Source organism: Oryctolagus cuniculus, chromosome 12 (genome assembly GCF_964237555.1).
Source record: "Oryctolagus cuniculus chromosome 12, mOryCun1.1, whole genome shotgun sequence".
Taxonomy (NCBI): Eukaryota; Metazoa; Chordata; class Mammalia; order Lagomorpha; family Leporidae; genus Oryctolagus; species Oryctolagus cuniculus.
The window spans coordinates 3,417,096-3,433,432 of record NC_091443.1 but is presented as its reverse complement, the minus strand read 5'-3'; the positions used below and the strand labels follow the sequence as shown (position 1 = coordinate 3,433,432).

Sequence of the window (16,337 nt, the reverse complement as noted above, 5' to 3'; positions counted from 1 at the left end):
CAAGGGACAAGCCGCTCGTGCGTGACGCGTGCTGTATGGGTGCCTCCGTGTCTCCCCGGACCAGTGCCACCTCGCTGGGACAAACCGGCCCTTCCGGAGCCCCCGAGGGTCCCCGGGGACCCTCGCGGACCTTAAGTCGCAAAAGTGCGGTCCTTGGCGTCGCCCGAGGGCTCCGAAGAGTCGGGGAATACCCGGGGGTCGCCGCGTCGGTGCCCGCGCCCCTCGCCCAGCGCTCGGGGAACGTCTGGGTTCCCCACGGCCGCGCCCTGCGCCCGCGCCGCGGAGCTGCTGCGGGAAGGTGGGGCCGCGGCGGGGCAGGCGGGGCGATCCGAGGCGATCGCAGCCGCACCCCGCCCCGCCCCCGGCCCCGCCCGCGCCAGGGGCGCCCGGCCCGCCCCCTCCCCTCCGCGCGCAAACGGAGCTCGCGACGGCGGGCGGGGGCCGGGCGAGCGAGCGCGGGCGGCCGCCCCGCGCCGCAGTCGTCTCCGGAGCGCGCGTGCGGCGCCCGAGCCGCGGGGCCGGGAAGCACTGGCCGTGGGCTCCCGGGCCGGCTCCTCTAGGCGCTCGCGGGCGGGCAGCCCGGGAGCCGGCGGCGCGCCCTGGGCCGCTGCTGAGCCGGCCGGGTCGGCGGGGACGAGCGCCAGCCCCGCCGCGGCCCCTTGCCCGGAGCGGACCAGCGACACTCCGCAGCTCCAGCTCGCCCGCAGCCCCGCAGGCCACCCCCGCGGGCCGCAGGGGCTCATGCAGCCGCTAAGGTAAGCGCGCCGGCGCCGCGCCCTGTCTCGCTGCCGGCTGCCCGCGGCCGCCGTCGCTGGGGCGGCGGGAAAGTTTCCGGGGTTCGGCGTTCCCTTCCAGGCTCCCTGTCCCCGGCCGCAGCGCCCACCGCGGGACCCCGCGTGGGTCTGCGGAGCCGCAGGGGGTGGGTGCGAGCGGCTTTTGCGTGGGCGCGGAGCGGGACGCGGGGCCTGTGGAGCGCTCGGGGCAGTGCCCGAGCGGCTCCGGGTCCTCGGCGGGGCGGCGGGCGGGACGCGGCGACGCCTCCGCGCGGGGCCCGGGGACAGGTGTATCCGCGGGGCCGCCCGGGAGCCGCTGGCGGCGGCCTCCTGCTGATGGACTGGCGGCGGGTTTGCTGGGAGCGGGAAGCGGTCCCCGCGGACGGGGACTTTCTCGGGCGCCCGAGAGCCGCTGCTCTGCGCGCGGCGTCGGGAGGCGCGGGGAGCTGATTTCCAAGGGGGTGTCCGGCGCGCGGGCCCGGGGACGCGGCGCCATCTAGCGGGACCGCGGTTCTCCTCGGAGCCGAGCGGCTCCAGGTGCAGCGGCGGGAAGCGGGTGGCGCCCGCAGCGCGGGTCCTCGGCGTGTCCGCGTGCGGGCCGCACGGAGTGACCCGCGGGCGCCCCATCCCCCGGCAGATGTCACCTGTAGGGGAGAAGCCGACCCCACGCGCGGCTGGCGTCGCCGAGGTCCGGAAGGCCTGGGCGCGGACTTGGCAGGTGGTGTGGTGTGGAGTCGAGATCCCCAGGGAAGAGCTCACGGGGGCAGGGGGAAGAGCTGGGGGGAGGGCTTCGTGCCGGGGCGCGCGCGCGGCTCGTGTGCCCCAGGGCGGCCTGTCCGCGCGTGCAGAGAGCGCGTTCGTCCTGCTCCAGGGACACGCGAGCCCCCTTCGCGGGGATGTGGTCGCCGGCTGACGGCTGGGGCGCAGTGGACAAAGACTGCCCGGGTGGGACCCGCGCGTTCAGGCGGGATTTGCTGCGGCCTTGCGGGGCCGCCGAGGCCAGCACTGGCTGGGTTATCCCGGTGTGGCCGCGAGGACCCCGGGGGGACAGGTGCTTACACTCCGGCGCGCGTGTGGGTCTGTCTCGGACTGGCTTGGCTTCTTGTCCCAGGACTTGGGCGGAGAAGCCGCTTACTGCTCCCTGTTGTGTAGACTGGCTGCCTGTTCCCTGTGTGGACGGTGCCTGGACTCTGCGCTTGCACGGCCAGCCTCATGCCAGAGGAGGTGCCGCCCAGGTTGGGGGTGTGGCTGAGCCTCCTGACCCTGGGGCCGGGTGGTGAGAGGGGGCGGCCCCCCGGTGGGGGTGCCCGGCTGCTGGGGGCGCAGCTGCTGCTGTTTCCTGTCTCAGGAGAAGCCACAGACATGGTCAGAGAGGTGCGGGGCAAGGCCGCGGCTTTTTTCCCTACGGCCTTGCTCCCGGTGACTTCGTGCAGGCACTTGCCTTGACCAAGAATGGCTGCAGAATGTGTCAGGCCTTAGAGCGCGCAGTGTGGACCTGGATGGAGGGCTGGGGAGCCGGGTGAGACTGGGCAGAAGCAGACCGGGCCAGGCCAGTCGCGGGGAGGGGCCCTGCACCCTAGCAGGTGCCTGCTCTCGGGCAGTCATTGTGCAGTCATTCAACAAACTTAACTGGACACAGATTTAACCTGGAGCAGGGTGGCCCTGAGCTTTCCCACCGGCCCGCCGTCCAGCCCCGTCAAGATGACAGGCTCCTCTTGTTCTCACTGTGAGCAAACGGCAGCCCAGGGACGGGGGCAGTGGAAGGAATGAAGGACCGCTCACCCCAGCATCCATCAGTGTCCTTGGTGACAGAGGAACAAGAGAACATCTTTGAAAAGGACGCTCAGGGGGCCGGCACTGTGGCACAGTGGGTTAAAGCCTCCGTCTGCAGTGCCGGCATCCCATATGGGTGCCGGTTCTAGTCCCGACTGCTCCTCTTCCCATCCAGCTCTCTGCTATGGGCTGGGAAAGCAGTGGAGGCTGGCCCAAGTCCTTGGGCCTCTGCACCCGCGTGGGAGACCAGGAGGAAGGTCCTGGCTCCTGGCTTTGGATCGGAGCAGCTGTGACTGCTCGTTGCAGCCATCTGGGGAGTGAACTAGTGGGTGGAAGACTCTCTCTCTGTCTACCCCTCTCTCTGTTTATAAGTCTACCTACCCCTCTCTCAATTTATAAGTCTACCTCTCAAGTAACTAAAATCTGGAGAGAGAGAGAGAGATAGAGACAGAGATGTTCAGGCCCTGGGATGCCGACTTGCGTTATTAGAACCCGGCGTCAGAAGCCAGGGATGGCTGGTGAGGCGTGGAACATTGCAACTCTAAGAGCAGGAAGAAGGAATTTTGAAACATGGGCAAATTGACCAAGTAAACGCAAATGCCTTCTGTGGTCCCAGGTCCCTGCTGGCTGATGGACGGGCAGATGTCCCGTGTCCCTGCCCAGCTCGTGAAGTTATGTGGGGTGACCACCACGGAGAACCGAAGCGGAGCGGACGCGGCCTGGGAGGGAGTCGTTTGACTCCAGAACTGCTGGCTGGGTTCCCTTCCCCTTCTCTCTCCAGTCGCTGGTTTAAAGCAGCCCCGATGCGGGGTGCCAGGCGCCTCCCGAGTCAAGACGTGGGTTTGCCAGCTCCTGAGAAGTGGGCGGAGCCCTCAGACCCGGTCCCACGAGGCCAGTCCCAGTGGCCCCGTCCTCGGAGGGCAGGCTGGCACCGCCCACCCATCTTCTGGCTGCTGGGGGCTCTCAGACCCGTCGGTCGCTGCAGCAGCCTGCCCTGGGTGACAGAGGGACTCCACTGTCAACACGGGACTCTGCGTGTCCTGTGGGCGCACACGCTCTGCTCACGTGCTCGGTAGGCACCCCGGTACTGCTGCTTCCTCCTGGACACACTTGTCTTTCTCCAGACGGGTGCAAACCCCTTGTCGTCCCCTGGAGGTGTTCCGATGTCACCTGCCAGCGTGATGAGTCCAACGCCTGCAAAGCCCTGGCCAGGGTCCCGGCCGCCAGCGGCAGCACAGACCCCTGCCTCAGGAGTCATGCCCGCCAGACTTGGGTGCGCTTCCCAGCTGATCCATGCCGCCCTGTGTGTGTCTCTGCCCTCACCGTTGAAGGCGTTTCTGCGAAGTTCATCCCCTCAATAATTTGATCCGCTCGTAAGTTCCCTGAGACCTGCTGGTTGAGGTTCCCTGCAGGGAGACCAGTTGACCGGCTCAAGTGCTGGCTCTAGAGCGGCTGTTGGCCAGAGTCCTGTGGGTATCAGAGCTGCAGCTGGCCGGGCCGGGACGTCTCTGACACGGGACTGCGTCCAGTGCAGCTCCAGCTGGGGCACAGTTCCCGCCTCGAGGGAGGCATCCACCTGGACACTCGCTTCTCCCTGTAGGGCACTTCCTGGCTGTGGGGGGAGCTCTTGGTTCAGAGACTCACTATAGGGCCCCCCCAAATAACGGGCTGCTTTGAAAAGAACGATCATTAGCATTTGCTGGGAAGCTTTTGTGCTGTTTACATGTAAGGAAGGAGGCAGATTATAAATAATAGTGGGTTTTTTTTTTTCATGCAACTTCATTTTCCCAGATAGGCAAAGCAGAGAGTCGGGGCTCCCGGAGGCTGGCCCAGCCGTGCCGTGCCGTGCCCAGGCCCGGCCCTGCCAGGAGCGCGCGCTGCTGAGTCTGCCGCGGATCGGCCAGTGCTGCTACAGCCGTGTGACTCGGCTTTCAGAACACTGGTTTCCAAATGCGCTCTCACTAAAGCACCCTGGGTAGGAGAACTGGATGCCGGCTCCCGCGAGCTGCGCGGGATTTACGCCGCTCTCTTCTGTCTCTGTGGGAGCACTTCTGCACCAGTGTCCGTGTCTGATTCGTCCAGAGTAGGCGGTGCTGCTGGCGGGGTCTCCTGACCCAGGGAGGGAGGGAACCCACTGCCCCCTGGGCCTGAGCAAGGGGGGGGGGGGGGGCTGGGCTCTGGCCCTTCCTGCCAGTCTCCAAGGGCAGAAGCTGCACATCGGAGCTGCGCTCTGGATTGTGGACTGAGAGCTGCAGTGTAGACAGACGGTGTAGACAGCCAGACCTCAGCAGCTCCTGTCCTCCAGAGGCTAAACCCAGGTGGACACACTCAGAATACTTGACCTAAAAAGACGGAATTCCGTCCTCTGCTTCAGCTCCCTGAGAACTAAGAGCGCGAGGGGAGATTTTCTCTTCTCAACACACGTGAACCGCCGCGTTCGTGCTGGGGGGCTGCACCCCTGGTCTTCTGTGCAGCGCAGGGCCTGCCGTGTGCTGGGCCGCCAGGAAAACCACTCGGCACCCCTGGCCTGGGTTTGAGCCTCTGCCCTGCCGTTCGCATCTTGGTGGCCTTGGACGGGTCGCGTGGCTGTCCCAGGTTTCAGGCTCATTTAGGAAGTGGAGATGGCTTCGCCCATCGCACAGTTAGCACCAGCCTGTGGGTACGTGGGGGGTGTTTGCTCACATGAGAGTCCCCTCGCGCACACAGGGCAGACACGGGGTCCAAACAGGGCTCTCCTCCGAGACGTGAAACCACACGGACGACTGGTTGCAACACGCACGCCATGCCGGGCACCTGCCCTCCGAGGGAGCAGCGAGGACGTCCCCATGCCACAGGGGACGCCACTGAGGTCTGAGAGGCACAGGCTCAGACCCCGGACCCCTGCCCGACAGGTGGAGAAGTGGCCGCCTCCAGGGATTCAGGGACGAGGAGCCTGTGCAACAGGTGTTTCTGTGTCCCCACCGCCCCTTGGCTGGGGGTCTCCCCTGGCTGGGCCACTCCATAAAAGGTTCAGAGTTTGATAAACAGCTTGAGGCCGTTGCCATGGCATAGTGGGTAAAGCCGCGGCCTGCAGTGCTGGCATCCCATATGGGCACCGGTTCGAGTCCCGGCTGCTCCTCTTCCCATCCAACTCTCTGCTATGGCCTGGGAAAACAGTAGAAGATGGTCCAAGTCCTTGGGCCCTGCACCCACATGGGAGACTTGGAAGAAGCTCCTGGCTCCTGATCGGCGCAGCTCTGACCGTTGTGGCCAACTGGGGAGTGAACCAGTGGATGGAAGACCTCTCTCTCTCTGCCTCTCTGTGTAACTCTGATTTTCAGCTAAATAAATAAATCTTTAAAAATAATTTGCCTGTGGTAATTGTGCTTGGCACCAACTTCGTCGTTAATCCAAGCACACAGGCCGTCTGCCGCTTGCGAGAGACATAGACTCCCTGTCGGATCCCGCAGGGGCCGCTGGCCGACACCTGGCTCCAGGCCGGAGAACTTTCTAGAATGGGCAGAGGTGCTTCCCCAAGATGGGAGGCTGCTGTGAAGGGGAGGGGGGCACTTGGGAACGAGGGTGGGGGCGGACGTTCGTGAGGGGTGGTCTCGGGGACTGCAGCCTGCTGGGCTCCTCTCTGACACTCAGTCGACACCCCTCAGGTGACGCGACATTCACTTGGGGACGCAGCAAGCTCTCTGCTGAGGCACGGAGCGGCCCCGGAGCCGGGTGTGGGCAGGGCCAGCTCCCTACAGACCCAGCGTCCGTTCCCCGCACCCCTGGAATCGGGCACCCCCTGCGCAGGCGGAGAAGCTGGGCATCCCCACGCCGGTCGCCGTCTTTGTCCGTGTTCACTGCAGCGACTCGAGGGCCCCCGTCTCCACCCTGGCCATCTAGCGGCTCATACGGGAGAGTGGGCGCGCTCGGCGCGGGTGGTGATGCAGTGGAAGACGTGGGAGAGGTCTTGGGGGTGAGGTGCCCGCCGGCCATGCCCAACCCACCGTCCCGGGAGCAGGGGGGAGCATTCCCGGGAGACGCCCTGGGGCGTCCCCTGAGGGCCCCCGGCAGCCGAGTGGGACGACCCTCGGAGACCCTGGACACGAGCCCCCAGAGGCTGCTGGCGGCTCACGGGCTGCACACTGCACCGGCGTGGGCCCGGGCTGGGGTGAGAGGTGGCGGGAGGCCACCGCAGAGCTCAGGGGGGCAGGCTGCCGACCCCCTGCGGTGCCTTCAGGTGCACGTGGGCCCTGGGCCGGCTGCGGCTGCAGGAGGGTGGGAGGAGCCTACAGGGGCTCTCCACCGCCCTCGCCGTGTCTGAGGCTGGGTGAACACAAGGGGCGAATGCAGCCTGGGCAGGTGTGCGAGAGGCTGAGTGCATGCGGCCAGCCTTGCTCCTCTATGGCCACCCACTCTGAACAGACAGGGTCCTTGGAGAACCACAGGCAACTTAGCCCCAGGCCCCGCCTCCACACTGCCACCCTGGGGAGCCCGTGTCCTGCAGTTACAGGCATGTGCAAGGCTCCGTGTGTTACTGTATTGCATGTGTGTGGCTCCGTGTCATACTGTGTCAGATACATGTGCATGACTGCGTCACATTGTGTGACATGTGCATGGCTCCATGTCATACTGTGTCACATGCGCATGGCTGTGTCTCACTGTGTTACCTGGGCACGACTCCATGTTACATGCATGTGTGTGGTGTCCTTAGTCGGTGAACTCCACCCTTTTCTGTCTGCTCAGCTCCCGGCAGGGGGAGGGGTCTCGGGGACTCTAACTGGGAGAGAAAACAGGAGGGAATGCCCCGTGGGCGGGGGAGCAGTCAGAGTTGCGCGTGGCTGCTGGTGACTTCGTCAGTAGGCTGCTGGGTGGGTGGCTGGTTTTCATGTAGGCTCGCGCACACACAGCTACCTGGGAGAGGCACCAACCCCTACCAGTTGCCACCTCCGGGGAGCATTGCCCGGCTCCGTTTCCTGTGTCTCCGGCATGTGCCTGTCGTACTGCTTGCATTTAAAATCAGGTGGGCGCTGGGGGAGGGACGCTCGTCCGTGGAACCTGTTCTGTGCTCGCAGCACAGGGGACGCACCCTGTCCGAGGCCGAGCTGGTCTCCAGGCAGAGGTGGTCCCGAAAGCATCTGGGGTCGCTCCAGACGCTGCCAGGGAACCCACCCAGCCTGACCTCTGGCCGTGGGGACACCAGCTCTGTGGACTCCCGTGTGCTACACAAGTGGCCCCCCAGCCCACCCTGCAAAGCGTGGGAGGAAACGTGCCCGGGAGCCCCACGCACGCCCCTCGGAGGGGCCCCCAGACTGCAGCCCTCAAATGGGCAGCGTGTGGAGTGGTGTCAGGGCGCTGCGGGGACCCCTGCACCCCTCAGTGGGGGACCCGGGGCAAGTCCCAGCTCCCTGCGGGTGCGCACCCTGGGAGGCAGCGGAGGATGGCCCAAGTGCCCGGGCCCCTGCCACCCACATGGGAGACCCAGATGGAGTTCCTGGCTCTGGTCTGGCCCAGCCCCAGCGGCTGCTGGCATTTGGGGAGTGAACCAGCAGGTGGAAGATTTCTCTCTCTCCCTCTCTCTCTCTCTGTCTCTCTCTGTCTCTCTCCCCGAACACACACACGCACAGTCTGCCTGACCTGAGTACTCTTGTTAAGTGGGTATAAGGGAAAATCATAAATAAAGGGAATGTGTCTTGTGGGGGAAAACATTGCGAATCCAGTCACACAGATTTACCGACAGGGCCACGAGCAGCCGGACCTGCTACTGTGCTGTAAGTCCATGCCAAAGAGTTCAAATGGAAAGTGATCTCACTCCTCTTTTTTAAAATTTATTTATTTATTAAAGATGTATTTAAAATGCAGAGTTAGAAGGAGAGACAGGGAGAGATCTTTCATCTGCTGGTTCACTCCCCAGATGGCTGCAAGAAGCCAGGAGCTTCTTCCAGGCCTCCCATGTGGGTGCAGGGGCCCAAGCACTTGGACCATCTTCCACTGCTTTCCCAGGTGCATCAGCAGGGAGCTGGATTGGAAGTGGAGCATCAAGACAAACAGGTGCCCGTATGGGATGCTGCAGGCAGTGGCTAAACCAGCTGAGCCCCATCGCTGGCTCCTCCTCCGTTTCTAAAGCGTGCTCTTGCATTACCATTCTGTTTTTAATTACAATTTTGGGATAAAATGTTTTAATTACTAAGAGAGGGAGGGGCACTAAACCACGGGAAACGATGAGTATCCAGAGAGAGCGAAGCCAGAGAGGATCCAGGGAGTAGCTGTAGGCTTCCCCAGAATCCCGGCTGGTGTTGTGGCTCTGGGGCACTGGCTCGTGTCCCAGCTGCTCCACTTCTGATCCAGCTCCCTGCTAACGCCCTGGGAGAGCAGCAGACGATGGGCCAAGTGCTTGGGCCGCTCACCCACGTGGGAGACCTGGTGAATTTCCCTAAGCTGTCGTGGACACAAACATGGATCATCGCAGGGGAGGGCAGGGTGATGACGATGGGGACATTGTCATTCCACAGAGCACCTGAGCCTGTGGCGCACCCACTGTTCCTCCTGCCGCCCCCCACCCTCCACCCCCGAAGGGTCATTCAGAAAAAATTTTAGCATTTCATTGTTGCTGTTCATGAGCGACCGATCTTCCGTCTGCTGGTCCATGTCCCCGGAGGCCCACCACAAGCCAGGGCCAAGCCAGGCTGAAGCTAGGAGCCGGGACTCCATGCAGGTCCCCACAGGGTCGGCAGGGACTTGAGTTACCACCTGCTGCCTCCCTCCAGGGTGCACGTGTGCAGGAAGCTGAGTCGGAGCCAGAGCCAGGCACCTGGAGCCCAGGCGCTGCTACCTGGCATGCGGGCTCCTAACCAGAAACGGCCATTTTCATGGCCACTTCCTAAGCCTTGAAGTCCCAGTTCCCTGAAGAGAAACTGAAACTGTCGCAGCCATTACCACTGACCGGGAGAACCCCGGGGTGAACAACTCCGCATTAGCGATCAGAAATGGCGGTGGAAACGGAGCCAGAGACAGGGTCCCGTGCAGGCTGCACCCAGGTACAGGAGGGAGCAGGGTCACATAGGCCGTGGCGTTAGCGTTGACGTTGACGGGGGAGCCGGAGCGGTGGGGTGGGGTCGTGGCGATGGAGGACCAGCTCAGCAGGTGTGAGATGCCAGGCCCCAGGACGCCTTGACGTTCGAAGGTGGAATTGGAAATGAGGGTGGTTCCCACTCCGAGCTGTGAAGTGGGTTTGTGGAGCTGCTGGAGGCATGGCTGGGGGGTGTCAGGAGTGGGAGTATGCTGATTCATGACCAGGATGATGGTCGCAGAGCCGCTGGCGCCGTGTCCCAGCTTGGCTGGGGGGTGTGCGTCCCAGGGAGGGAAGTGTAACTCAAGGCTGGTCTCAGCCAGAGAGGGAACTTCCGGGGCTCCCTGGCTGGAGCAGGTGCTGGCCCAGAACAAGGGGTCCGAGGAAGACCTGCAGGGGGTGTCACGTGGGGAGTCACTTCCTCCGTCAGACCCCAAGAGCCCCAGATAAAGCACCCCTAAGGAACGGGAGTGTGGCTCGGCCACGCCCAGCCTGAAGCCCAGCACTCAGCCACTCCCTGCCCCTCCGCCCATCCTGCCTCGGGCTCGGAGACCAGAGGGGCTTCCCCCACAGCAGTGGCCTGCAGAGGTTCTGGTCCAGCGGGGTCACATGCCAGTCACTGTGCTCCTGACCTTGGGCCCAAGAGGATGAGCAGGCTACTCCACCTGGCTGCCCAAGGTTGATGAGGCCCTGATTTAACAGAACCCACAGATCTAGAGAGAGAAGCCCCCAGGTTAGTTACCGAGGATGCTCATTTAAAAATGGGGTTGCCCAGGCTCCACCACCCCCAGGACTTCAAATTCAGGGGCTCTGGAAGGAGCCTGGCGTCTGTATCCCCCAGAAGCCCCTCCCCGGCTTTCTCATGGTCTCCGGCCTCACGGCCTTCGCCACCGTCCTGCTCAGCTGCCAGTCCCCAGGCAAGCCACGCCCTGGCGCAGGTGCAGGTCTCTCCCCGAGCCCCAGCTGCCCCTGCCAGGCCTGGTTCTGCTTTTCCAAAGGGGGCAGTGACAGTGGGGGATCCCCGCTGCAGACGGCTCACTGGCGTGGGCTTGGGGCCCCCCACCCTGCACACCGCAGCCAGCGATGGGGTGGGCACTGACATCTCATCTGCACAGGGGTGACAGGAGACCCTAGCGCAGCTAAGAGCGTCTAGGGGTGCACTTAGCACCGGGCACAGCACAAGGGTCCGTCAGAACGGCAGCCGCTCTTACTAAAATGAGTCCTTCCAGACGCCTGAAAACAGCGCCTTCTTGGAAAAGGTGCTCACAGCCCCTCTTCTTTCCCACTCCCCTTCCCTGTGGCCCGACGCGGCCCCGGGGCCCATTGCGGCTGTCTGTGAACAGGACCGCCTCGCTCGGTGGGTCTCCACTGAGCACTTCACCCTGGATTTAGGAGCTCCGTGTGCACACTCAGAAGTCCACGGAGTTGGGATCCCTGCCCACCACTGCCTGCCTCTCAGAAGCTCCCCAGACCCCCACAGCGTGGGGCCTCCGTGACCCAGGAGCGGGTCTCTGCCCCAGCCTGGGCTGCAGCCTGGGGGAGGAAGCCGGAGGGACCCCGCCATGCTGCTGCTGTCAGCCGCTCTTGGAGCTCGGTGAGCGTGGATGGCTTGTGCAGGGCACAGCTCTGCTCTGCGCGCTGAAGCCGGCGTTTGGAGGATGTCACTCCTGCAGACAGCTGGGGAGTTGTCCACAAGCTGGTTGGCTTGGCCAGTGTAGACAGATGGCCCAAGGTCAGCACAAGCCCATACTGCGCTGTGTGGGGCTGGGCTGTTCTCCGCAGTCCATAAACTGTGCAACAGCCAAATCCCCACTTTGGGGACCCCCACGTTCAGCCTCAGGCGTTCCTCCCTGCGTAGAAGGAAAAGCCCTTTGCGTCCCTTTTCCAAGTGACTGCGTCTCCTGTGGGGAGGGGGGCTGCCAGTTCCTAGCAGGCACACCCACCAGGGCCTGGAGCCCCGGACAGGCCGTATCCAGGGGGCAGTCTTGAGGCAGCCATGCTGTGGGCCTGGCCTTTGGGGAGGACAGGGCCGTGGGGCTGAAGGCTGTCCACCTCTCCAGGCCTGAGCCAAGTCCGCCCCTGGAGAGGGGGCACGGGGTCAGCCCGTATCCAGGCTGCTGCCCCCTCTCAGAGGCAGGGGGGCAGCTGCAGCACCGCGGGCCCCCGGGGGCCTGGTGTGTGCCCGGCTGCCGACCTGCCAGTCTGCAGAAGCAGCTCCAGCTGGGCCAGCCTCGGCGCCGGGCGCTTGTACTGCAGACACCGGCACTTGGCGAACCGGTGCCTAGAGGGGCGCACACTTGGCGAACCGGTGCCTAGAGGGGCGCTGGCACTCGGGGTGGGCTCTGAGACCTGTTTGCGGGCAGGGAAGCGACGTGTTGCGCCTCCCGCGCCCTTCTCATCCGGGGTGCCGCAGCCCGGTCCACAGGCCTCCCTGCGGGGGCGGGGGCGGGGTCGTGTCGCGAGGACCCGGGGCCTTGTTGGCTGCACCCACAGCTCGCGCCTCCCGCAGCCCCGGGCGCAGCGCGGCTGCCTGTGTGGCCTGCAGCGAGCGAGCGAGCGAGCGAGGGCTGCCACGGGCGCTCCGGAGGCATCCACGTTGGATGAAACCCCAGATCTTTCCCAGAGAACCAGACGAGCAGGCTTGGGCGCGAGGGCGGGGGGCCGAGGCGCGCTGGGTTTGACCAAAAGCACTTGCTGGGCCTCTGCGTCTCGTCCAGAAGATGTTTCTCGGGGGACGCGGCCAGCTCCTGGAGGATCACCAGGGCGCTAGAGCCGCCGGCCTGGGCAGCAGCCGCTCTTCTCGCGGAAAATAAGCGACTGGCCGAGCCGCGGGCCGCCACACCCCGAGGCCCTCCGGGCAGCGGCCGCCGGGAGGTAGCGGGGTTCGGGGGCGCATCCCGCGCGGGGTCGGGATGGAGGGCCCAGGGGCACGGCGGGCGGGGTCCGGGCGTCCCACGGACCGACGCCTCGGGAGCGGGGTGTTCAGCCGCGCGCAGGGAGGGGACTGGGCGGGGGCGGCGGCGGCGGCCACTTGGAGTGGACGTTGCGGGGGCGAGCGCGGAAGGGCGCGGGGACGGTGCGAGGCTGGGGGTCCCGGGCTCCCCAGGTCCCCGCGCCGGCGCCGCCGCTGCCCGCCCCGCGCCGCGGGGCCGCGCTGAAACCCGAGCGCGCGGGGGCGGGGCGCGCGGCCGCGTCCGCATTGGCGGGGCCCGGTGCTGGCTGCGGGGGAGGGGCGCGCGGGGCGGGGGGCGCGCCGGGCGCCGCGGCCTGGGGGAACCGAGCCTCCCGGCTCGCTGCTCCCGCCGGCGGAGCGAGGCGGCCCCTGCTCCGCAGCGCGATTGATCCGTGCCTTTCTTCTCAGCTCTTCCTCCAGGGAGAGGCTCGTGGCAGCAGGCCGAGCTGGATGGATGGGCATGGGGAGAGGGGCAGGACGCTCAGCCCTGGGATTCTGGCCGACGCTCGCCTTCCTGCTCTGCAGCTTCCCGGCAGGTAAGCGGCCGCCCCCGGCCCCCGGAGCGCCCACCGCCCCGGGCCTTTGTTCGCGCCGGGCCGCAGCCCGACGGCGGGGAGCGGGCGGGAGGTCGCCGCGCCCCGGCCCCGGCCCCGCGCTCCGCTGGGGCTGCGGACCTGCCGTGCGCCCAGGGGCGGGGCCCCGCCGGACCCGCGCGCGCCCACGCGGGGAGGCCCACGGCCGGCGGGCGCGCGGGCGCTGTTGGCTAACCCCGCGCGTGTGCGTGGTGTCAGAGAGGGGGAGACTTTGGGCTTTCAAGCTGAGAAAGCCCATCTGTTTCCAATGAATCCGCCATAGTGTTTCACAGCGTTTTTGGCAGATCGCTGCTTTCGAATTCCTCGGAGCCCGGACCTCTTGTTTTGGTTGGGGGCAGGGAGCCGGGCTCCACAGAGGAGCGTTTGTTCCTGCCCGGCCCTCCCGGCCCTCGCTTTCTTCCCCCCTTCGTGGAGAGGGGAGTGGAGCACGAACCTTAAATCCCCGGGCTGTTTTCTTTACAAAGTTCCGTAAAACTTTATTTCATTTTTGCCATATGCTGCTCACAGCCTGGAAACTCCAGGGAAGCCCCCGCTGCCCATTCTCTCCGACTGGCAACACAAATAAACAGTGTCCCGGGCCTCGGGCCGCCGCGCTGGGCTGCGGGGTTCCGAGATGTCTTTTTGCAAAAAGAAAAAAAGCCTGTTTCCCCGCCGCCGCCGCGGGCGTGAGCTGCATCCCCCAGCGCGCCACGGAGCTTTTTTGCAAGAAAGGACTTGAATCGGACTCGGATTGAGTTGTTTTGCTTTGCTCCCGGGCCAGCAGGGTTTCAAGGAACTGGCAGACCTGAGCAGCCCAGCTCCTGACCACGTAGGCAGGGCGCAGCCCCGGGGACACCTCCAGTTTGCCCTGCTCGGGGCACAGCCCCTGCACCCCGATCCCGCTGGAGAAACCCCAGCCCAGGACACCGTGGGGTGGGCGGCGGCAGGTCCTGGACGGTGACAGCCTGCCCTGCTGGGGTGGGCGGCCGGGTGCCCAGCTCGCCCCCGTTGCCTTTAAAAGGAGACAGGCCGGGAGGCTGGCCTGGTTCCCTCCCCAGAATTAGAGGAATATAAGAGAACCCGCCGCGTTCGTCCGAACACAGCCCCCTCCCGGGCAGGCGGGAGCCCGCGCCGCGGCGTGCACCTGGGCCGGCTTGGATGGGGAAGCAGCCGGCGCAGGGTTCGCCAGACGGGTTGATAAATGGCTTTTGTCCCTTGGCTTCCGTGGGGGGTGTGATCTCAGCTCGGAGCTGAAATGGAGAAGGGGCTTGGAGGCCCTTGGAACAGCTCCTTCCAGCTCTTGAAGCTGCAGCCCCGCTGGCTTCTCCGCGGAGGGTGGGCGGGGGCGAGGCCCGGCCGGGGGTGTCCTCGGTTCTGGATCCTCCTCTCCGCCGGTCTTGAAAACTTCTCTTGGAGAGTCCCGGCGAGGGCTGAGGAAGGCGGGTGGGTTATGTAATTCACGGCCCAGATTCCACCAGTTCTGTTTCCAAGAATCCCATTTCGTTTTGGCTCCGAGGCTGGTAACTAAAACCTGGCAGATGGGACAGATAGCCGCGGGCCTGCCGCGCCAGCTGCTGATGGCCCAAGTCACCGGGGGCCGGACCGCGCTGCCGGGTCAGCATTGCCCAGCGCCCCGAAGGCTGAGCTGCCACCTCCCGCCACTGACATGGGGGCCCCGGGACCTGTGCGCCCCAGAAACCTGGCTCGGGAGACGGCCTCTGCAGTCGGGCCCAGACGGCCGTTTCCTGAGAAAGAGACAGACGGCCAAGGTCATTGCCCAGCTGGGCCCTGGACCACAGACAAAGCTGGCAAACCCGGGCCTGAGGACAGGGCTGCCCAGGCACAGGTGAACGCTGCCGGGGTGGGCCCCTGGGAGTGAGAATTAGGGCCGTCTCGGTTGTGTGCAGAGAAAGATGTCAGCCCCACCAGACGGTGGGTGTGTGCGTGTGGAGGTGTGTGTGGGTGTATGGGTGTGTGGGTGTGGGTGTGTACATGGGTGTGTACATGGGTGTGTACATGGGTGTGCGTGTATATGGGTGTGCGTGGGGGGGTGGGTGTGTGCGTGGGGGGGTATGGGGGGGGTGGGTGTATGTGGGTGGGTATGTGTGTGTGCGTGGGGGGTGTGCGTGTGGAGGTGTGTGGGTGTATGGGGGTGGGGGGTGTGCGTGGGTGTGTACGTGGGTGTGTGTGGGTGTGGGTGTATGTGGGTGGGGGGGTGTGTGCGTGTGGAGGTGTGTGTGGGTGTATGTGTGGGTGTGCATGTGTGTGGGGGGTGTGTACATGGGTGTGTGGGTGGGTGTGTGCGTGTGGAGGTGTGTGTGCATGGGTGTGTGTGTGGATGTATGTGGGGGGGGTGTATAGGTGTGTGGGTGTGTATGTGTGGGTGCGTGTGGAGGTGTGTGGGGGTGTGTGTGCGTGGGTGTGTACATGGGTGTATGTGTGTGTGGATGTATGAGTGGGGGGGTGGGTGTGTGCGTGGGGGGGTGTGGGTGTATAGGTGTGTGGGTGGGTGGGTGTATGTGGGTGCGTGTGGGTGTGTGGGGGTGCGTGTGCATGTGTGGGTGTGGGTGGGTGTGTGTATGTGTGGGTGTGTGGGGGGGTGTGGAGGGGGTGTGCGTGGGTGTGTACATGGATGGATGTGTGTGTGGATGTATGAGTGGGTGTGTGCGTGGGGGGGTGTGGGTGTATAGGTGTGTGTGGGTGTGTGTGGGTGGGGGGTGTATGTGTGGGTGTGTGGGGGTGCGTGTGCATGTGTGGGTGCGTGTGGGTGTGTGTATGTGTGTGGGTGTGTGTGGGGTGTGTGCGTGGGTGTGTACATGGATGGATGTGTGTGTGGATGTATGAGTGGGTGTGTGCGTGGGGGTGTGTGGGTGTATAGGTGTGTGTGGGTGCATGTGGGTGTGTGTGGGTGGGGGGTGTATGTGTGGGTGGGTGTGTGCGTGTGGGGGGTGTGTGGGTGCGTGTGCATGTGTGGGTGCGTGTGTGTGGGTGTTTACATTTCCTGGCAGTGAGCCTAGCCAGCCACTGTGACTCAGTGACAGCTCCCAGGGCCTCTGGCAGACCACACCCTGGTGAAGAGCGAGAGGGGCTCCCCTGGGTCCTGCGGGCAGGAACGGGGTCTGCTGGGGTGACGCCGTGGGGCCCGAGGGCAGACACGCAGCGGCCACGTCTGCCCTGGAGGAGCTGCGTGCTGTGGGGTGGCCTCTCCTCACGCCGCTCGT

General features: G+C 65.2%; 1 protein-coding gene across 3 annotated transcripts in view; it reads left to right on the top strand.

The window, feature by feature from the left end:
• Window positions 1-433: 433 nt before the first annotated feature.
• RGMA (repulsive guidance molecule BMP co-receptor a) overlaps window positions 434-16,337 on the top strand; it is a 30,828-nt gene continuing 14,924 nt past the window's right edge. Inside the window, exons 1-2 of one of the 3 annotated variants that reach the window (XM_070053486.1) lie at window positions 434-755; window positions 12,953-13,080. In XM_070053486.1, the coding sequence (XP_069909587.1) occupies window positions 742-755; window positions 12,953-13,080 (142 nt within the window). In that variant the 5' untranslated portion in view covers window positions 434-741. Of the gene's footprint in view, window positions 756-12,326; window positions 12,466-12,639; window positions 12,668-12,952; window positions 13,081-16,337 lie in introns of those variants that run through there. The other 2 variants (XM_070053487.1, XM_070053485.1) reach the window with 2 other exon arrangements.